Raw genomic sequence first — 23512 nt, 5'->3', positions numbered from 1 at the left:
ATACTAAACACAGCAACTTTATGTAGCCAAAAGAATAAACTACACTTTTCTCCACAGCCTTTTCAATATTCTTATATATTTTGCCAGCAGGTGTTTCTCCTACTGTAGTACCAAGTGTTTTTTACAAACTGAGGCCAACAGTGTTGCCAATAAAAAAGCACTTACAGCCTCAGCTGGCTTAAAAAGCAGGAACATGAGCTGGACAGACAGAGTCACAACTTTTGACATGGAACAGGTATATTACCTGGGACTGCAATGGTCCATTCTTCACATTTGAATGTTTTGCTTGGCAGGGATCGAGCACCAACTCCAGCCTGATTACAAGCAGCCACTTGGAATTGATATGACATGTTTTCTTGCAAATTGAGAATCTGCAGCATTAACAGAATGAAACATACATTTATTTCTTTAGTACCATCTCTCATAACTGTTTTGAGTATAATATTTGATTTTGATATCTATGAATTTCAGTGTTTCAAGAGGCACTTCAATAGAGCCAGCTTATAAATTGGACAAGTCCAGAAATTGTCAAAATAGAAAGAGATTTAAAAGTAAAACCTTCAGATGACCTACAAGGGTATAGACTCAGGACCAAAGTCAGAAAGTACTTTTTCATGGAAAGGGTGATTGGAACCTGGAAAAACCTTCCAGTGGGGGTGGTGGGGAAAATACAGCAACAGAATTAAAAAAGACTTGGCATAAGCGCAAAAGAATACTTAGGATGGTAATAAAACACTGGGGTAACCTGTACAGAAAGCATGGGGGTAACCTGCACAGAGCTACAACCCTGAAAAATCTTGTTGGGCAGGTTGGATGGGCCATTTGTGTCTTTTTCTGCCATAATTTACTATGTTACTATGACTTGAATGTAATCATTCAATGTAATAAAACAACAGGGAAAGGTAACAGTATGCTCAATTGTCAGCTAGAAAAAGAAGGTAACGTTCTTGTATAGGTCTCTAGGGAAACCTCTACCTTGAGTACTGTGTTCAGTTCTAGAGGCCATAACTTTATAAGGATATGAAGCGGAAGGAAGTGGTTTAGAGATAGGCTATAAAATGATATAGGGCCTGTATAAAACAATATAATGAAAGACTTGAGATACACAAAAGGTATCTCAAGTCTAGAAGAAAGAAAAAAAAGCAAGATATGATATAAATATTAAAATATTTCATAGGCTTTAATAAATCACATGAAGGGAAATTTTTCCACAGAAAGAAATTCAAGAACAAGAGGTGATGATATGAAGTTGGAAGGTTCAGAGTAAATATGAGAAAGAAACTGCTTTATCAAGAGCATATTAGATGCCTGGAATAACCTTCCAACAAACATGAGTAAGTGTAACAGAATGCAAGACCACCTGGAGAGATACAAAGAACAGTGGTAGGAAAAGGGTTGGGAGGCTGCAGTATTTCAAATAACCTGCCTTTTACTCTCTTAGGTGTAGAGGCAAAGAGGAGAAGAGATTATAAAGGAAGATAAAGAAAGTATGATGTGGATACTATAGACTTTAGAGTTCCAAGACTAGAACCAGCCTTCCATAAATCCCCAGAAATTATCTGGGTTGACGTTGGCAGGTTTGTGGTGGCTGGGATCTGTTCAATAGGGTGATAAGAAGAAAGTAAGAGGCAGAGGAAGGTCATGAATTGGTTTGATTTTTTGATTGAATGACTAAAGAATTAGATCAAGGACAAGTGCTTGATGTACTTTACCTGGATTTGATGTACTTTACCTGGATTTCAGCAAAGCTTTTAATATGGTCCTGGACAGGAGGCTCAAGAATAAAATGGGAAACCTGGGAGTAGGTCCCAAAGGTGGTGGAATGGATTACAAATTGGTTGACTGATAGATGACAATGAGCTGTGGTAAATGGAAGCATCTCTGAGGAGAGAAAAGTGATAAGTGGAGTGCTTCAAGGCTCAGTTCTATGGCCTGTTCTGTTCAATATCTTTATGAGCAATTTTGTGGAAGAATTAGAAGGAAACGTTAGTCTTTTGCAGATGACACTAAGACCTGCAACAGACTGGACACACCTGAAGGAGTAGAAAACATGAGAAGTGGTCTAAGAAAACTCAAAGAGTGGTTGAAGGTTAGGCAGCTAGGATTCAATGGCAAGAAGTCCAGAGTCATGAATTTGGGATGAGAGGTGAAAGACTGATGTGCATGGACCATGAAAGAGACCTCAAGGTGATAGGGTCTGATCAGGGCCAGCGTGTTCACTAGGTGAACTAGGCAGTCGCCTAGGGTGCTAACCATAAGAGGGCGGCAAAGAGAAGCCATATAGGGCCTTGAGTGAAGCTCATCTGCTATTGACAGAGAAATACTGAGGTACTGCAGGTGGCACACTAGGTTATATGGCAGTGTCAGTGAAACTTTTTTTCTCTGTCTCCATCTGCTGGCAGGGAGGCAAAACCCAGGAGGAGTCTGGACTGATCTGGGGTATGAACAGGAGAACAAATGTTCTTTGGACATGTTTTATTTATTTATTTAGGTGTTTTATATACCGTGGTTCCAACAGAAGATCACAATGGTTTACAAAATCAGTATTCATATTCTTGGTCGACTTTCACATTCTGGTTTGACATTCATTCAGCACTGCAGCAAATTCATATTCTGGTTCATATTCATACATTTTCTAGGTCAACACTACAGTAAGTATGAATACTAATTCTACTATCATTTCACTTTACATCATTCAGTACTTATTGTTCACTCTGCTAACATTATCTCTGGTACCGGTAGTGGGGTTATTGGCATATTGGTATTTTTACACTAAATCATATGCATTTCTAAACAGCCATCTTTTCAGTTCACATTTGAAACTCTTTCTTTTATCAGATGCAATGATTCTGGAAGAGAGCTCCACAGCTTGGGGCTCACTATGGAAAACATTCTGTCTCTTATTTGTGTTAGGTGTGTATTCCATGTTGTGGGCACTTTTAGAAGTCCTTTATTTTGCGATCTTAGGGGTCTCTGTGGTGTTTATGGTTGAAGTGTCACTCCAATCAAGCATGGATTAATGTTGTTGATGATATTAAAAATTAGAGTTAATACTTTATAATGAATTCTGGATTCTACTGGAAGCCAGTGAAGTGCTATCAGCGAGGGGGTGATGTGGTCAAATTTCCTTGTCCCTAGTAAGAGTCTAGCGGAAGCATTTTGTAATAACTGTAGTAGTTTTAATAGCTCTAAGGGTAGGCCTAAAAGAAGTGAGTTGCAGTAATCTAAGTCTGAGAATATTAGCGTTTGTAAAAAAGTTTGGAAGTCCTGAATTGTTAGCAATGGTTTCAGCCGATGTAATATTCTCAGCTTGGAGTATCCTGTTTTAATTAATTTGCTTATATGCTTTTTCATTGTGAAGTTCTCATAGACCTGTATTCCACCTTCTTGATCTGAAGGATCTGTACTTGATCTGAAGGAGTGACGTTAAAGATTCCCAGGTCAAATTTGGCGGTTTGATTATCGTGGTATATCTCTGTAACCACACAATTTCTGTTTTATTTATTTAGTTATTTATTTTATTTAAAATCTTTTCTATACCATCGCTAAGTTATCTACCATCGCAACGGTTTAAAGTTTAGTGTTAGTTTCAATTGAGAAAGTTTATATTGCTTTGCCTTCATGTATGTTGACAGAGTTAACAAAGTTTTTTCAAATGTTTTGTCGAAGAGGATGTAGAATTGAATGTTATCTGCATAAAGGAAGAAATTGATTCCTATGTTTGCTAGTAGTGTACTTAGGGGCAGCAGATAAATGAATAGTGAGGCTGATAGTGCTGAAACCTGGGGGACACCTGTATTGATTAAGGAAGGTGTAGAAATCTGATTGCCCAGTTTGACTTGGAATGTCCTATCTTCTAGGAAGGAAGAGGACCATTTGTTAACATTTCCGTCTATTCCTATTTCTCTCAGCTGATGGCATAGCAGGGAATGGTCAACTGTGTCAAAGGTTGCTGTTAGATCAATTAGTGTTACAAACGTGCCAAGCGGGCTCTGAGAAGGGTCACAGAGGTGCGATCTCTTGCTCCTGAGAGAGAGAGTGAGCCCATGACCCACGAGGCGACTCAGGGAGGAGCCCCAAGACACACCCCGAGGGAGGTGAGTGAATACAGGCATGGGCGGAGCAAGAACACAGGAGTAGGATGAAGCGGGGTCAGCCCCCCACAGAGCCAACACGCATGAGAGAGGTCAGACAGAGGCAGAGGGCTGGATCGAAGAGGCAAGGAACTGGAGCAGTGGGACGTCAGATCCTAGAGAATAAAAGAGTCAGAGTACATAGGGGAAACGAGGACTCCTGGACCTTGGATGAGATGAGACTCTGAAAGACTTGGACGAAACGAGACTCTGGAAGACTTGGAAGAGACAGAACTCTAGAGTTGGGAGGTACTGTCCATCAGGGTGCCCTACACAGCCCGAAGCGGACTGGTCATGGACCACCCTGTCCCGCTGCGCGCCCTATACAACCTGGAAGGCTGGTCTCGGACCATGCGGAGAGCGGGACATGCACAGAATGGAGAAGAGGCTCTGGGCAGCGCTTGAGAGAAGACCAGCCAGAAGGGATTCCAGTCACCTGAAGACTGACACCGAATGAGACGGATTTACTCCTAAGAAGGTCGGCTGGAGACGAGGTCTGGTGGATGGCAAGGCTGCTAGCGGATTCTTCAGGATCAAGATGAGGAGTGAAGGAAGATGGTACACAAGAGAAAGATACCTCAGGAAAGCCATCTGGACATCAGGACACCTGGATCTCTGAATGAGTGGACATCTGGACCAATGGACATCAGTAAGAGTGGACTTCTGGACGAGAAGAGATCTGGATCAATAGGACTAGAGGACAAATGAACATCAGGACAAAGGTCATCTGGACACCTGGACTTCTGGATCTCTGAACAAGTGGACATCTGGACATCAGGAACGTCTAGGACATCTAGGTGCAGACAAGGAACCTCGAGGCTTCCAGAAAGGGAAGCCAAGGGCTGGAACATACCACAAGGATGATCCGACGAGGGACGAGACCCGGAGCATCAGACGGAGACATCAAGAACAAGAAGACATGGAACATGAAGTCTTCCGGATAGGAGCAGCAAGATGGACCACGATGGAAGCGATGGAACACCATGGATGAAGGAGAAGCTCCATGGAGTGTGTAACTCAATCCAAAGGCCCAGAGGAACTGAAGCAGGGCCTTTATATAGGACAAGTCCAGGAAGTGCCCTAGGGACATCATCTGGAGGGATGAAGGGTGCTTCCTACTTCTGGCCCTTTAAGACATGAAAAGAGGCGTGCGCCCATGCCTAGAGGGAGCCCCGGAGGAAGGTAGGAGGAGCCAAGGCCTGCAGCGGCATCCAGCTGTGTGGAGGAAGAGAGAGCAGGCCGAAGGTGGGTCCTGCCACGAAGAGGAGCAACGCTGGGGGCGAACTCCTGCCCTGAAGATGAAGGGAAGGCGGCGGCAGCTCCCTGCTGCTGAAGAGGAGTCCGAAGGCGGCACTCGGGCCACGAAGAAGGAGGGAATCCCGGTGGGGACTACCCTTGTAGGGAGCGTTGGCAGCGCAACTCCAGCCGCGCAGGAGGGGAGCAACAACAGGCCACTCAAGGGAACGCTGGTGGCGGTCTCAGCCGTGAAGAGTGGCAGCGGCGTTGGGTCGACAGGGAGAGGAAGGTGAGAATCTGTCCGCAGGATGGGGTCCGCGGACAGGATCGTAACAGTTAGTACCAGGATATATGATTCATTGTTATCAAACCCCTGTAGAACAGGGTCAGTTAAAGAAATGTGTAGGGTTTCTGTTAAGCGATTTTTTTCTGAATCTGAATTGGTTTGGGTATAGTATATTATTGTCTTCTAGGTGGCTCTCTAATTGTGATAACACTGCTTTTTCATGTGCCAAGTCCTTCTGATAATGTGGAGTGCTATACTTTAATACTATTCACTTGAGTAACAATGCAATCTTTTGAGTCCACAGCACTGAGGAGTTTCTCTAATTCCTGTAAAATAATCTCTCAAAATCCAGTATTATTATAATGTTCTTTAGCAATGCAAAAGGCTCCAGCATAATCCCTTTCTTGACGTGAATCTGGAGGACTTTTGGAGTTAAAACATCTTTCATTGATTTTGTTTATTAATAGAGATGAGATAGTAAGTGGAAATTAATTTGCTGCACTATCATTGGAGCACCTGATTGACACTATTAAGTTAAACAATTTGACACTAAATTCATTTTGCAGCTGTTCCAATGAATCACACATAACAAGAAAATGAACTTCTTACCCTATACGCTTTGTCACTGACAGCTTTAATGTTGGCCTCATGCCATTTTCCGGGAACTCCATCAATGACCTCACAGTAGTTTATATAATAACCGGTAATTTCAGTCCCACCAATGATTTTGGGCTGCTTCCATCCCAGCACCATTGAGTCCCGCACACTTTCAAGGAGAGTGATGTCATAGGGTGCGCCTGGTACAGCTGTTCCAACATAAAAGAGCACATGAGCATTGGAAGAAAAATACGGTCCATCCATTATCTATGGGCATGACCAGCTTATCATTTTAAGAAAGTGGATAGCAATGGCTGTGAAACATGATTCCCATAATACAGAGACAACCCATGCAGCCACTGCAGCTCCCAAATAAGAGGCAAACAAGAAACTAAAACTACTGGTGGCCAAATAGCCAACAGATTTTTGAAGAGCAATGAGATTGTATTTTTATTTTAAAATGTTTGTATTTTATTTACCATCCTCAGTGAAAAACAAACAATTTAGCTATCGGTCAAACAAATAATTTCTTTTCCAGTGCACAGCAAATGGAAATAATGTGGCATTTATCACTTGATCACATCCAGTGTATGAATTGTTCTCATTGAATTATTCATTCATGACCTTGTTGCAGACTTTACCTCGCTAAAATAGGAAGATAACACTGCCAGAAAACTACCTGGAAATGGACGATGCTAGTTTCTAGAGCTTTAATACCATTCAAGCCATACTTTTTCTTTCCTGGGTAGCACCTTACATTGCTTGTTTGTTTTTTTTCTTTACAGACTTAAAAAGGAATATCATTTCCTTATACTCTCACTTTCTACCTTCCATAGGTAACTGAAATTCTGGCATACCGCATAAATTTCTCTTGCCAATAAAGAAGTGCATCGGGTCACCCCTGTAACAATGAAAACAAAGATGGTGGCATTTGGAGGGACACTGATCAGTATTCATCCATTCCCTGTCATTCGGATGTTGAAAAGACAAGCTTACCAGAAGCTCTGAATTGCTTCCAAGTTCAAAGAAATCACTACAAACTCTTTTTTTGAAAAGAGCTTTTGCAAAGGCACAAAATGGGGACAATTCCTTCTGAAAACAGAGCCCTGCGAGTGTCTGATCCACTCTATAGGCAGTACATTATTTGTGAACAATGTATAAAAGTAAAGGCAGTACAATGGAGTTTGATATAAGTAAGTTTTCTTTAACTCGTTATATAATGTGTATACATATTAGAGGTAAAGTGAAGCATTAGGATACTGCAGATATCATCCACTGAATATTTAAGTTACTGTTCACATTATACACCTTCTCACTTTATCCATAACATAAGTTTTCCCTTTTTTTTCTCCTTCATAGATCTGGATTTATATACTGTAGCAGCTATGACTAAAGTTTTAATAAAAGCACTGGTAGTTTCTGAGGTCACAAAAGCGGAAAACCAGCAAGGAAAACTGAATGAAAGAAGTAAGCAGAAGAAAAAGGTTTGAATGGATGAGTATAGAAGAGTAAAGTGAATGAAGCAGCTTGTTCTGAAGTATAAAGTCATAATGGAGAAGTACTAGAACTGGGAGAGTGTGCAAGGTACTGTAAGAACAATAAGGAGTAAACTGGATTGAGAAAAGCATTATGACAGTGCAGAAAAAGTAAGAGAGAGAAGTTTGAAATAAATTTATTGATGAATGGACAACCAACAAGGTAATCAGAATGAAGGGGTGTTATGAGAAAAGAAAGGAGCACAACAGACCATAAGGATAGTAGAGTTGAAAAGGATCACAAGTTGAAAAATATGAGAGGGTCCTAAGGTGCCACAAACAAATTAGGCTTGCAAGATATCTTGGCTTTATCCCAGGACAAGCAGGATGCTAGTCCTCACATATGGGTGACATCAGTAATGGAGCCCTATACGGAAAAACTTCTGTCAAAGTTTCTAGAAACTTTTGACTGGCACAGTGTGCCCACTGAGCATGCTCAGCATGCCATGATATTCTCAGCCACAGGGGTCTCCCTTCAGTCTTCTTTTTTCTGTGAAACCGTTAGCCTCGCGGTTAATTGGAGTCCTGTGTGGTGATTTTCACCATATATATAAAATAGCCGAAAAACTTCGAAACTGCAGGGGTCCCCCATTTTTTACCATTGTGGTAAGTTTTTCCATATTTGCGTTGGTTCCGTACCATATTTTTTAGCCGAAAGTCATTGATGGCCGTCCGACTTCATAATGCTACGGGCTTTAAGAAATGCCCGATTTGTTGTCGAACAATGTCCATCACGGACCCACACTTAGTGTGTGCTCTGTCTCAGTGAGAGACACGATGTCCTAACCTGCCCGAAGTGTGCGGAGATGACGCCAAAGGGCAGGAGACTCCGGATGGAGAAGATGGAGCACCTGTTCCATTTGCAGTTAATGCCCTCAACTTCGATGTCCATGCAGTCGTCTCCGGCTGGAGCGATCCGTAAGGTCGTCTTGAAGAAAAGAAAACCGGATGAAGTGGGAGATAGAAGGTCACCAATCCCGTCTATTTCTTCGATAAAATCGACGTCGGTCATCGAAAAAAGCATCGACCACAAACAAAAGCATCGACATCGACTTCGGAGGCCTCACGATCCCGAGACCGACCCGATACCTGGCGGTCCATCGAAGGATCCTGGATCAGCGTCTAAGAAACCTCGGAGAGAGGACGCTTCATTGAGGCCTTCCACCCCAGGGTGATCCCCACCGATATCGGTGCCGGGAACTGTACCTCCTCAGAGCTCTGTGGAGGTACCGGAATCGCCTTCACTGCCTCCCCCCATAGCTGCTCTGGTCTCACCAGCTATATGAGCGGAACTGGATGGATATATCCGCCAGGCAGTCAGGAATGCGCTCCTCAACATGATGCCAGCACTGACTCTGCCTTCAAGGCCAGCGCCATCGCTAGTACTGTCTCCATCGTCGGTTCCATCGACGCCAGTACCGATGCCCTTACCAGTTCTATCGCCGGGTCCATCGATGCCAATACCGATGACACTGCCGACTCCATCATCGATTCCACCGATGCCAATGCCCGATTTATCCTTTTTTGCGCCGATTTTAGCAAAACTAGATACACTTATCGGTGCAATCCCTGTGAAACTTCAGGAAGTGCCGATAACACCACTGAGGGGAGATGATACTGCTGGAGAATCACAGATTCCAGATCCGATCCCAGGTTCATCGGGGGTTCCGCACCCATTCCCACCGATATCCCCATTGTTCCCATCGAAACCCAGGGGACACTCATCGATGCCATCAATACCGAAGGTGCCTCTACCACATACACCTGATACATGGAAGGATACTGATACTGATACCTCATCAGAAGAAGTCCTCTCGGAACCATCTCCTCCAGAGGACTGTAGAAAATCCCCTCCGGAGGACCTATCCTTCAACTTCATCAAGGATATGACTGACCATTCTTTTTCAACTACAGTCGGAGGAAGACTCCTGACAAAAGACCCTGGAAGTGCTACAGTTCATGGACCCTCCTAAGGAGGTATTAGCAATACCAGTCCATGAAGTCCTCGTAGAATTGTTATACAGATTATGGGAGCATCCCTGCTCCATACCTCCAGTAAACAAGAAGACAGATGTGACATACCTGGTTCAACACATCCCAGGATTCCAGAAGACTCAACTACCTCACCAGTCAGTGGTAGCCGAGTCAGCACAAAAGAAATAAAAAAGAATAAAAACTCATTCTTCAATTCCAACAGGAAGAGACAACAGGTTCCTAGACAACATAGGTAGGAAGATTTTTCAGGGGTCTATACTAGTTTCCAGGATTGCATCCTACCAATTATATATGACGCAATACCAGCGTAACTTATGGAAGCAAATGCAAAAACTCTCTGAAACTCTCTCCCAGCAAGTTCAGGAGTCCTTCTCTGACATAATTCATAAAGGTCTGGAAGCGGGCAAACACAAGGTTCGTGCAGCATATGATAGTTTTGAAACGGCATCAAGACTATCAGCCACAGGTATCAGTACTCAAAGATGGGCCTGGCTTAAGGCCTCAGATCTGAGACCTGAAATACAAGAGAAACTGGCTGATCTCCCTTGTGTAGGAGACAATCTCTTCGGGGATAAGGTAAAGGAAGCAGTTTCCCTCCTAAAGGAACACTCAGAAACCCTAAAGCAACTATCTTCGGTACCTCAGGAGTCTCAAGTACCATCAAGAAGACTCCTAAGGAAAGAGTCCAAGCGTCCATACTACAGGCCAAGGCATTATTATCCACCTCCTGCCCATGGATGCTCATCCAGACCAACTCAGAGAACTGAGTCTAAACAACCAAGAGCGCCTAGAGCTCAACCCCTTCCACAAACAGGAGCAACATTGGGGTTTTGAAGTAATACCAGGGAACAGCAGCCTCTCTACCAATCCGACCCCAAATTTGCCGGTAGGAGGTCTGATTGCCTTCTTCCAACACAATTGGTCACACATTACCACAGACCAATGGGTATTCTCCATCACATCTCAGGGGTACCACTTGGACTTTCTCACTGTACCAAACGATACTCCACCCACCTCGATTTGGACAGTAAACAACCAATCTACAATTCTAAAAACAGAATTATCCACCCTTCTGAGAGCCAGGGCTGTGGAACCAGTTCCCCGGCCTCAGCAGGGCAGAGGATTCTATTCCCGTTATTTCCTCATTCCAAAGAAAACAGGAGGCCTATGTCCCATCCTAGACTTCAGAAATCTCAACACATTTCTGAGAAAAGAAAAATTCAGGATGGTTTCTCTGGGGACCATGTTACCTCTACTTCAAAAGGGAGATTGGCTCTATTCTCTGGATCTTCAAGATGCTTACACTCACATTCCAATATTCCCTCCTCATCGCAAATATCTACGATTCCTAGTAGGAAATCAACATTTCCAGTACAGGGTGCTACCATTCGGTCTTGCCTCAGCACCTCAAGTGTTCAAAAAGTGCCTAGCAGTGGCAGTTGCCCACCTACATAAGCAGGGCGTGCACGTGTTTCCTTACCTGGATGACTGGCTCATCAGAAGCCAAACAGGGCAAGGAGCTCTCAACTCTCTCAAGCTCACAATAACTCTACTCTATTCCTTGGGATTCCTCATCAACTACCAGAAATCCCACTTCACACCATCTCACCTGTTACAATTCATCGGAGCAGAATTAAACACCCTAACAGCAAAAGCTTTTCTTCCAAACGACCGTGCACAGACACTAGCCTCGTTAGCAGGCTCTCTCCGCGCACACACACAAATCACAGCTCATCATTGTCTCAATCTCTTGGGTCACATGGCCTCCACAGTTCACGTCACTCCTATGGCCAGATTAGCCATGAGGCTCACGCAATGGACACTCAAAAGACAATGGATACAGGCCATTCAACCGCTTTCTTATCCAATTCAAGTAACTCAGAAACTACGATCCTCGCTCCTATGGTGGACAACCATGAAAAACTTGCTCAAAGGCCTACCTTTCCAACAACCAATTACGAAAGTGACGTTAACTACAAATGTATCCACCTTAGGCTGGGGAGCACACATTGTTCATCTGCAGACCCAAGGTACTTGGACAAAACTCGAAGCTACATTTCAGATTAACTTCCTAGAGCTTCAAGCTATACGTTATGTGCTGCATGCGTTCAAGGACTGCCTTTCCCACAAGTCTGTTCTGATACAAACAGACAACACAGTAGCTATGTGGTACATCAACAAACAGGGAGGTATGAGCTCATATCTCCTTTGTCAAGAAGCAGCACAGATTTGGGACTGGGCCCTAGCATACTCAATGCTTTTACGGGCCACTTATCTAGCAGGAATTCACAATGTAGTGATGGATCACCTCAGTCGTCAATTCCAACCTCACGAGTGGTCTCTGGATTCAACAGTGGAGACCAAATCTTTCAACGTTGGCGCCATCCAACAATAGACCTCTTTGCATCACAACTGAACTACAAGGTGGACAATAATTGCTCCCTGTTCAAGCACAGAAACAGCTTACCTAGGGACGCCTTTGCTCGCCACTGGAACTCAGGCCTTCTATATGCGTATCCTCTGATACCGCTAATAACCAAAACTCTAGTGAAGCTACAACAGGACAAGGGGGTCCATGATACTCATAGCCCAGTATTGGCCTCGACAAGTATGGTTTCCCATACTTCTAGACCTCTCGATCAGAGATCCAATTCACCTGGGCATAGCTCCCACTCTCATAACTCAGGATCAGGGTCGGTTGCGCCATCCCAACCTTCAATCCCTATCCCTGACAGCATGGATGTTGAAAGCTTGATTTTACAACCACTCGATCTTTCAACCAATGTATCTCAAGTGCTTGTAGCTTCACGTAAACCTTCAACACGAAAAAACTATCGTGCTAAATGGAAACAGTTTACCACGTGGTGCACACAAAATAGTCTTGACCCTTTTTCCTGCACTACATCATCTTTATTAGACTATCTATGGCACCTCTCAGACTCTGGTCTCTAGACCTCATCTGAAAGAGTACATTTAAGTGCAATCTCTGCTTATCACAATACCGTTGGAGATGCACCAATATCAGTGCAGCCCCTCGTTAGTAGGTTTATGAGAGGTTTAATTCAACTTAAACCCCCACACCAACCACCGGTCACAGAATGGGACCTAAATGTAGTCTTAACGAGGCTTATGCGTTCTCCTTTTGAACCCATGGATTCCTATGATGTTAGATTTCTCACTTGGAAGACTATTTTCTTAATAGCCATCACATCTGTGAGAAGGGTTAGTGAGTTACAAGCACTTGTCACATACTCACCCTACACAAAATTCCTACATGATCGAGTGGTACTCTGTACACACCCAAAATTTCTTCCCAAGGTAGTTATGGAATTCCACTTGAATCAATCCATCATCTTGCCTACTTTCTTCCCAAAACCACACTCTCACCAAGGAGAGAGGGCTTTACACACCTTGGACTGTAAACGTGCGCTTGCGTACTATTTAGATCGCACTACGGCCCATAGGAAATCCACCCAGCTCTTTGTTTCTTTTGATCCAAACAAACTGGGTAAAGCGGTGGGCAAGCAAACTCTATCTAATTGGCTTGCAGATTCTATAAAATTTTGTTATCAAAAAGCATGCCTTCCTCTCCAGGGGCGAGTAAAGGCTCACTCAGTAAGAGCAATGTCAACCTCAGTAGCACATTATCGTTCAGTGCCAATAGCTGACATATGTAAAGCCACAACATGGAGTTCCCTTCACACCTTTGCGGCTCACTACTGTCTCGACAAGGAAGGACGACAAGATTCAGCCTATGGACAATCTGTCTTAAAGAACTTGTTTCCAGTATGATCCCAACTCCTTCCACATCCAACCTTTCGTGATTTCAGGCTGCCTCATTTTTCCCAACAGTACACCAGTTGTTGTGCCTGTTGCACAAGTTGTAAGCTGTTGGTCCAATACAAAGATGACTCAGCCTGTAGCTTGCTAATCACCCATATGTGAGCACTAGCATCCTGCTTGTCCTGGGATAAAGCAAAATTGCTTACCTTGTAATAGGTGTTATCCCAGGACAGCAGGATGTAGTCCTCATGAAACCCACCCGCCACCCCGCGGAGTTGGGTCCGATATGTTTTATTATTTTATTTTTGGCTAACGCTCATTGCTACAAACAAGACTGAAGGGAGACCCCTGTGGCTGAGAATATCATGGCATGCTGAGCATGCTCAGTGGGCACACTGTGCCAGTCAAAAGTTTCTAAAACTTTGACAGACGTTTTTCTGTATAGGGCTCCATTACTGATGTCACCCATATGTGAGGACTACATCCTGCTGTCCTGGGATAACACCTATTACAAGGTAAGCAATTTTTCTTTTTAGGGGGTCTTTTAAATCTTTCATTGTTTTTGTTCTCCTGCTTTGTTCCTGATCATTTATTATGTATTAAGCTTTTATTGAGCAATGACTGATGTTTTTTGATTCTCATGGCATTCTGATTGATTTTATTGTGATTTATGTTTTATGATTGATGGTTTATTATATTTTTTTTATAATATATTATTTGCTTTACCTATTTTTTATGTTTTTATTCTTTTATTGTGCTTTGTATTATTTATTGTTCTTCACTGCATTAAACCTTTTCTCTGAAAGGAAGTATACAAATTAAATAAAATAAATAAATATCCTGAATAAATGTTCTTCAGATTTATTTGTAGGCCCAGATTTATTCTGTAGACCAGATCTATTTGTGACATTCAATTACACTATCAAATAATGTCAGATACTTTACTACACATAAGTAAATGGCATGAGGGATAAGCATATGGAATGTATGGAATGCTCATAATGTACGGTGAACATATAACTCCATCTCAAAGAGGATAAGCTAAATTAGCCCTGGTTTTAACCCATTGCATGCATGGAGATGTATTGCCTGTTTTGCTTAAATAAATCAATTAGTAAATCAGAAGTATATCTCTGTTCATGTCACAGAGTAAGACAAAGAATGGCTACATCCATTACTCTTAGCACGGAGCTATATGGTCCCCTATCATAATGGATGTATATGGACACCATGAGGCTAAGTTGGTATGAAAAATGATTGAAGCATCCACAATTATGTGACTGGATGGGAAGCTACATCCAAGATGTAAAGCTGAATGGAAAGTGATCAGGTGTGGTGATTTGATGAAAAGGCCTGGAGTGGGCCTTGGGTGGTCACTTACTTTTCAAATCAGCAGCTCCCCTCTGTGGAGTAGGTGCAGTAGGAACACTCTTAACAGTTTCACTCACTTTACTTACTCCTTTACTTCCTGGCTTCCCGGACCTACTGGGTAAATTATATCTGCTAAATGTATCACTGGAATCTAGTAAAGCATCTGTGGCAAGTGTAGGCTGAGAGGCTTCATGCATATCCTCCCAGCATTTCCGGTAGTCTGTTAGTCCATCAACTTTATCGCTTGGGTCAAGGCATACCCCATGAGTCTCTCCTCCCCCTATAATTACCAGAAAATAACAAGGACATTTTTAATGACAGTAAGTACCAATTTCTTCATTATTAAGGCAAATGAAGAAATGAACACCAACATCAGAGAACAGACAGAAATAAATCACATTCTTCTAGACCTACAGAATTCTTGGATTAGTAAAGGAGAGAACAGACACATTTGTACCTCTCAACCTTCTCAGAGCATATAAATGTTTCCTTTTGTCGCACTGTACAGGTGCAAAAGTGATATTCAGTATTATATTCTATATGATAACAATAACTGATTTAAAATGGATATTTTCTAATATTACAGCACCAGAGACAAAAAAATACAGTACATTTCCCACAGATCCAACTGTTGTTTACACCTTGTTAGCAAGCAGTGGTGGTAAAAACTTTACGTGGATCTCAATTCTATTTCAGAGTTAACAGATGAGAGAGAAGATGAACCTATCCAAGTTTTGGCCTACTCTACCTGCAAATTCTAAACCTTTTCTTAGAGAAATAAAAATTATAACTCCATAAATATCTTGGGGGTAATGTCAGAAATTGCATAGCTTGTCCCTGAGGACTGAAGTCAGCTGGGAATCCCCAGTATATTTTCATACTTGTTGAGAAGTATAAGGGTATAAGGGGGTTACGATAGTAGAAGATGAAAAGGTTGATTGATAGAAGTAGAATTAGAAAATTGGATAACATCCAATTTGTTCCAGCTGGATGGATTTCATTAGTTTTTTTGTGCCAATACATGCAGTGATAACCAAACATAAGCAGTAAATGATTTCTACATAGAAAGCAGAATGCAATTTTACAAAGGTTATGGACAAGTATTACTACCTGACTGGTACACCAGGTTCAAGTATGGAAGCAACAAAAGCAAACAAATCAGGCAGTGAGTTCATGAAATGGCTGTACATAAGCTGGTGCTGGGTATGTATGGGCACCCCATGCTCCAGGGTGACTATGAGGTGGACTTGAGAAGGTTTTCCTAGAGTGACGCATGATTGATATATGAGGAGGTCAGGGCTGCTGAAAGGTGTATGGGAGCACAGAAATTGCGTCAGTAACTGACCACGAGGTAGCATTGTGAAGCAGTAGAACACAGCCTATGGAAAATCAGCAGCTGGAAGGAAATGTGGATGGTATTGAAAAGCAATAACATTAATTACAGAATCATGACAGAATGTTTTTTTACTTTTTCATGAAAACAGCTTACTGAGTTAATCGTGAAGACTTTTCTTTCTTTTACTCTGCTGATTACGACATGGAGAAATGTCTTACCAATTGCAGCCTTGACTTCTATAGCCTCTGATTCCTGTGAGTAATCACTGAGTCCAGCAGCATTAACAGCTCTGACTCGGAAGGTGTAATTCTTTCCAGTGTGAAGCCCATGGCAAGTAAATCTAAAAAAAGGGAGGCAAACATTCAGAAACCATTAGTAAAATCCTCAGTCTCTCGTCATATTATCTCTGGAATCAGGGGAACACTTATCTTATAACCTGTGCATCATAGAATAACCTGGCCAAAAGTGACTGCATATCCAGTGAACTATAAATCCGCCAATGTATGCTTGTTGGCAAAAGCATGATTGGCATGAGATTTAATAATGCTATGGTTTAGATAAACAAGAGGAGTCTTTCACTGGAAAAATATGAGTTTGGTTTCATTAAAATGGCCCGTTTGAGGTCCATATTCAAAAGAATGTCTGCCTATGTTCCAAATTAACCCTTACAAATCCAGAATTTAAATATAACGCCTATCACCCTGACTGTCCAAGTTTTAACTGTACAACTTTTCACTTAACCCAATATATTCAAAATATATTTGATTAAGTGTTAGTAAACTGTGACAAATAAAACAAAAAAACAGAGCCTTTAGATTCGATTCCCCAGCCTCCGACCCCTGAAAATAAGTAAAAATAGCACCTGATCCCCACCCCCATTCTCACAACCCACCAAATTAAAAAAAATCCAACAGGCCCTGAGGCTGCACCCCATTCCTTTCTCAGTAGTCAGTTTAAATGGCAATCCCCTCCTGCCCCCTCCCTTCAGCTATCTACATTGCACCTTCCCCACTCTCCCAGACTCTCCAACTCTGACACAGAGTCCCAAAACTACTGCTAGGAAAACAGTAATCTCCTACGTGCTCCAGTGTTGCTCTGATAACAACACTGAAAGTGTACCATTAACAACAACCTGGTACGCTTCCAGTGCTGCTGTCAGAATTAGGCCGGAAGATGACTGCACTCCTGTCAGTGATTTTGGGGATCCAAAACGAGGTTGGGAGTCCAGGAGGGTGGGTAAGGTGCAATATAGATAGCAGGTGGGTGGAGAGGGTTGATTACCATTTAAACTGAAAACCAGCAAAAGGTAGGGAAGCTGGATTTTTTTTTTTTTCAAATTGAAAATTTTATTGGATCTCCCAAAAGTACAGAGTACACAAAAACACAGCAAACATAAATGACAGACATTCCAAGGTTAACTTTGAATGAGATAGTGTCCCCATGTCCCCACCCACAACCTGCATTATAAGATAAATACAGTATAAATAAAAAAGTAAATATTATGCAACAATAGTAAAGGGTACGAGAATTGCAGAAGAATGTCAATGGTGCTAGTGAAGTCTGCCTCTAGGTGTCAGGAAAACAACTGAACATCTCCATAATATTGTCATGATGAAAATGGCTACTATCGGCACATATCCCTCAAATCCAGCTATAAGCATTTTATGAGGTTTTAGTCATACGAGAAAATTAATAAAGTAGTAAAAGAATATTAAAGCAGCTTAACCATAGCATCCCACCAATTGACATATGGTGTCCAAACATTCTGGAAAGGCAGTATTTGATTATGAAGAGAAGCAATAATGTAAGCCATACGATAATTAATGCACAATCTATGTAAAACCACATTAAGTGAAGGAACATCCGACCTCTTCCAGAAAGCTGCCAGTTCACAGTGAGCTGCAACAAATACCTGTTGACATAAATGCTGTTGACATTTATTAAGCCCAACAGCTGGCACATTTATTAGTATGAGACCAGCATCAAGTCCAACTTCTAAGCCCAGTGCACTTTGGACCCAGTCTGTAATCTGCTTCCAATAACTGTTAACCACTCGGCAATCCCACCAAATATGAAATAAAGTGCCAAGACCCCCATATGCTCTCCACCATTACTCAGACATATTTGGATACATATGGTGCCAATGAAAAAGAAGTTTATAACAGTTCTCTTGCAACAGTGTATAGAGAGAACATTTACTGGCTGACAGACAGACTAAGTCCCAGGTTTCTGGACACATGGCTGTCCCCAGGTCCTTTTCCCACGCAATATGTTTATAAGGTTCATTAATGATTCCATTTAGGAGACTATAAATGTTAGATACTAGCCCCCGTTTCCTATCTACCTCCTCACAGAAATACTCAAACATAGATTTTCCCTTTTTCAAGAATAGAAGAATATTCTGGAAAAGTAAAAAAAGTGATGCACCAAGAGGGTTGCAGATCGAATGTGGCAGCCAAATTAGAAAAACTAAACAAAGATCCCTGGGAGAGAAGATGTTGGAGGGACTTAATACCTTGTAAGTTCCATTTCACAAAAGTGCTATTCTGCATGCCAACCTTAAAATCAACATTGTGAAAAAGGTGAGAAGCATGAAAATACATCTTGCACCAACCAAAACTGATCTCCACTGAGCCCAAACACGCAACATTGTGTTAAGCGCAAATGGGAAACATAATAATGGTCGCCAAGTAGACTGCGGCTGCCACGGGAGAACAGAGAGAGGCATTTTTCCTACCATATGTTGTTCAAGCATGACCCATTGCTTCACATAAGTGCTCCTATGAACATCCATTAAGGCCCTAAGCTGAGAGGCTGCAAAATACCAGGCCAAGTTAGGGACCCTCGAAGCCCCTCACACTTTGGGTTGATACATTACTAGTTGTGATAACAGAGGGGGTCTGCGACTCCAAATAAAATCAAAGACATTTTTCTGCCAAAGTCTTAAGATAGCTAAGACTATCTATAAGACTATTACAAAAATTGTAATAGTTATAAACAAATACAGTAAACGGGGCAAAACATTCATTGTACTAATGGTGATGTAGCCCAACCATGAAAAATGCTCCCTAGATCACTTCACCAATTCCATGTCAATAGTTTTTATTAAGGGAGTATAATTTAAGGAAAATAGGTTGCAAACATTAGGTCCCAAATGAACTCCTAAATATTTAATGGAGTGCGTAGTCCATTTGAAAGGGAAGTTCAATTTGATTTTCCAGCTCTCAGCCTCCTCCATTGTAATATTCAGGACCTTAGACTTATCAAAATTTATCTTAAAGCCAGAAACCGCTTTGAACTTGCCTATTTCAGTAATGACACCATCCAGAGTAGCATATGGATCCGTAAGAGTAAACAATATATCGTCGGCAAAGAGAGATAATTTTCAATGGAGATCCCCAACCCGTATGCCGGTAATCTGTGGGGATGCCCGAACCTTAAATGTAAAAGGCTCCAAAAATAAAGCAAAAGAAGTGGGTATAATGGCCTTTCTTGCCTCTACCTATGGTGAAATGCTGCCATATAACCCATTAACTTTGATGCAGGCCTTAGGTGCAAGGTAAAGTTTCCGGATCCACTGCAAAAAGTAGGGTCCAAATTGCATTGGTTCTAGTGTCTTAAAGAGAAAGGGCCAATGCACCATGTCAAATGCTTTTTCTGCGTCAACAGAGAGCAGTATAGAGGGAACCTTTTCCTTCTTTATCCACCAAATGATATCAATGATTTTGCGGACTTTGTCCGCTGCCATACGTTGGGGAATAAAACCAACCTGTTAAGGGAAAGAACCCACAGATTTATCATGATAAAATAGAAACAACAAGAACTGAAAGGACACCCAAAAGCACAGACTAAAACAGCCCAGAATTGTTACACTTTACCATTGTAGCCCCCACAGCTAGAAGAAATGCAGGAATTTCCCACCCACTTACCCCCTGTAATGTCTCGCAGTCTACCATACCCTCTCGGTAGACCTCCCCTTTCTTGGGGGCTAGGTCATACAAACAAAGATGTACCCAAGCTCAAGCTCCCCATCTTTAGAAAAAATAAAGCAAAACTAACCATCGCAGTAACGGTACTAAATAACAGCCCTGCCTGAATGGGAGCAGCTTAGCAACAAGAAGCTCATTAGAGGCAAACAGCAGAGAAATACTGCAAAAGCTTAATGCAAAAGGACGATTGCAACACAACAAAACAAATGTTCTAGAGCAGGTATACAGCAAGTAAAATTATCAGCCTAGGCCAGAGTCGGAAAGTCGCTCATCTTCCGACTGGCATCTTCAGCCACCATTTCCACTCCATTGCCAACACGGAGTGCATGAGACTTAGCAGAGCTGTCAGCCATCTTGGTTATAGCAAAAGTAACTGGAATATTCATATGCTTGAAGATCTCAGCGGCCTCCACTGGTGATTTGATGCAATGAGAGTTGCCCTCAGCATGAAACAAGGCTGAATGGAAAAGTCCAATGAAAGCGGATGTTCTCTGCTCAGAGCACGATAGTAACTTCTTTCAGTTCAAATCACTTACGTAGAGTAGTAGGGGCTAAGTCATTAAAAATTAGAATCTTATGCTGCTCCCAGATCCATTCACTTTGTTTGCGAGCTGCTACATAAAGTTGCACGTTTAAAGCATAGCTGTGCAGACAAAAAATAATGTACCCATGCTCTATTATCAGTCTGGGTTTCCGCCACTCTGTGACCTCTTTCAATTTTTATCACCAGTTGCAAAGTCGATTCTTGGACAGAGCTGACATCCAATGTTTTAAATAAGAGTTTGCAAACAAATAATACCACTGTCATGCAGTTAGAATATTCAGGTATGTTGTGTTTGTGGCATTGTGGGCAGAGTCATCTCGCAATGGAGATGACTCCGTCCACGGGGAGGAGCCCTGTGGGGAACCACTGCGATAGGCTGATACAGATAGCAGACACAGTATGGATAGAGTCTTTATTGTACTGCTGTAGATAGATGGTGAAAGCAGGAAGGTAAGGCACTGATCCACGAGGTGCCAGTACGTTCAACAGGCTCAGAAGTATAGTCTCACCCAGATGTTCACGATAGGCAGGAGCCTGCAGTGTGGGTAACGCCGCTGCTGGTGGGTGGAGTTGGAGCACCAGATTGTAGAGGTACTCACAGAATGAAGGCGCCTTCCTGATGGTAGAATGGTGGGACCAAAGGTCCGTGGTGCAGGATATAAAGGTAGGTAAGCCCTCGGGGAGCGAGTACTCAAAGGTCCAATATCCTGAAAGTAGAATAGAGAGAAAGATTCCCGAGGAGCGATTGTTTTAGTGAGGAACCCCGAAGGGAAGTTGGAAGCGAGAGATCCCCGAGGAGCAGGTGTCTAGAGCTTCTTGCTGGAGCGAGGCCCTTAGAGTGAAAGTGGCATCTAAGTGTGCAGCTTAGAGCAGTCAGAGTAGCGAAGCAAAGTCTTTGCTAACTCAACGTGGTAGCAGAGGCAGAGGCTAGATATACCTGGAGGTACTGACGTCATGCGGTGGGACCGCCACCGAGGTTCCCGCCATGACATGTATTTGAGTGTAGGAGATGTGCGCGCTCGCGCCCTAGAAGACCACAGGAGTGAGCATGTCGGATGGGGACTCCCATGCTGGTTTGGAAATGCTGAGGCCCTCGGCACTCGGCACCGGAGGCAGCCATCTTGCCCAAAGAGAGTGAAAGGGGAGAAAAAGAGGTAAGGCAGAGTGGTCGCAGCTATCTGCGACTGACAGACGCAACAAGGTAATTCCAGAATGCCACGAATATGTAGATTGCACTGCCGAAAGTAGTTTTCTCCAGCTTTCAGCCAAAATTCCACATTCATTTTGAAAGACTTTCTGTCAATCCATCATTTTTGGAAAGAAATCATCCTGTCTTTCCACATGCAGATCGAGATCATCAACACAAGCACCCAGAGCCACAATATCGTCTCGGATCTCAGAAATCAATGCAAGCAAGTCCTGCTTGCGTGCTTCAAATCTGTTGCAAATCTATAAACCAGTTCTGTATTTCAAACTGAGAGAGCATATCAGAGCCACCCAAAGGGATAATAATCGAATTCGGGGCCCCTTCAGAATCTCTGCCTTCCGCGTCAGTCGTGGCCTGAGCATCATTATCCTCCTGCAGTTCTGAAGCATGTTTGCCGAAAGAAAACTGTTTTAGGTCTGCTGTTTTTGTTTCTCTGCCATCAAGGACGTGTAAAAGCAGTATAGCTGAGATATAAATCACTGAGGATTGCAGATGGCTAGGTTATACAATAGATGCAGCTGAGTGGGAGCGAAAGAACTTCAGTCAAGCATCCATCTCGGTCGGTGATGTTGGCAGCCCCCCAGGCTGGATTTTTTTTTTTTATTGGGTGGGTAGGGGAATGGAGTGGGAATTGAGTACTAAGCCGACAAATATTTTTACTTCTTTTCAGCAATGGGTGGTTGGGAAAAATGTTTTTGTTATAGTTTACAGCCATTTAACTGGATACATTTTCAATATAGTTAAGGGACAAGTTATCCAGGTGTAGGGAACCTTTGGTTTCCCTAATTAAAAAGAGTATACCATTAATCTGGAGAGGTTCTGTGGTTTTGCTCCCCCATGAGAGAATAGCAGATGGTGCTCCTAGCTGTTTATCATCCCAAAGCACCATCTAAACTCGTGCATTTTAGACTGGATTTTGTTGAAGCAGGAGCTCTCTGCTCCTGTCTTACATTTTTTTTTCCTAATTTATGGGAAAGGAGTAAGGAAGTTTTCCCATTTAGGAGTTAGACTTCCTTTGATTTGTATTCAGCTTTTAAGCTTGTTTTGGACTCTCTCAAACCAATTTTTTGAGAATTCCCTGTGAGAGCCTTGGTACCTCTTTTACATTAGATCATTTGTAAAGGAAGATTCTGGCAGACTTCTTTCTCTCCTCCAGAGGATAAAGCTGTCTGACCCGATAGAGAGGAAGTACATTTTGGAATGAACTGTCTTTTTGCACTATCCTCTCTGTTTGGAGGCAAGGAAGTTTTATTCCATCCTTCCTGCTTGATTTTTCCCCTTTTTGGATTTAAATAATATTTTCATTCTTCTTGGAGCTGATGGTCCTGGTTACCTGGGACTCAGTAAACCAAACCCCTTTCATTCTGAAAGAAACAGAAGTATGGAGAGATTCATATAAAGGAAGACATTCCAGCAAAGTGTACTAGAGGAAGAAAGGTAAAGGATGCAAAGTAAAGTTAACAAGAACTTTGTTGCTGCTGTGTGAAGTGTTACATAAGG

At 42.5% G+C, this 23512-nt stretch overlaps 1 protein-coding gene across 4 annotated transcripts in view; it reads right to left on the bottom strand.

The window, feature by feature from the left end:
• MYOM1 (myomesin 1) overlaps positions 1 to 23512 on the bottom strand; it is a 326724-nt gene that overhangs the window by 101978 nt on the left and 201234 nt on the right. For 3 of the 4 annotated variants that reach the window (XM_029591066.1, XM_029591067.1, XM_029591068.1), the window contains 3 exons: positions 16491 to 16612; positions 6265 to 6461; positions 245 to 371 (listed from right to left, as the gene is read on the bottom strand). In XM_029591066.1, coding sequence (XP_029446926.1) covers positions 245 to 371; positions 6265 to 6461; positions 16491 to 16612 — 446 coding nt within the window. Of the gene's footprint in view, positions 1 to 244; positions 372 to 6264; positions 6462 to 14946; positions 15217 to 16490; positions 16613 to 23512 lie in introns of all 4 variants that reach the window. The other variant, XM_029591071.1, reaches the window with a different exon arrangement.

The sequence above is a fragment of the Rhinatrema bivittatum genome, chromosome 2 (genome assembly GCF_901001135.1).
Source record: "Rhinatrema bivittatum chromosome 2, aRhiBiv1.1, whole genome shotgun sequence".
NCBI lineage: Eukaryota > Metazoa > Chordata > Amphibia > Gymnophiona > Rhinatrematidae > Rhinatrema > Rhinatrema bivittatum.
This window is presented reverse-complemented; position numbering and strand designations above follow the sequence as displayed.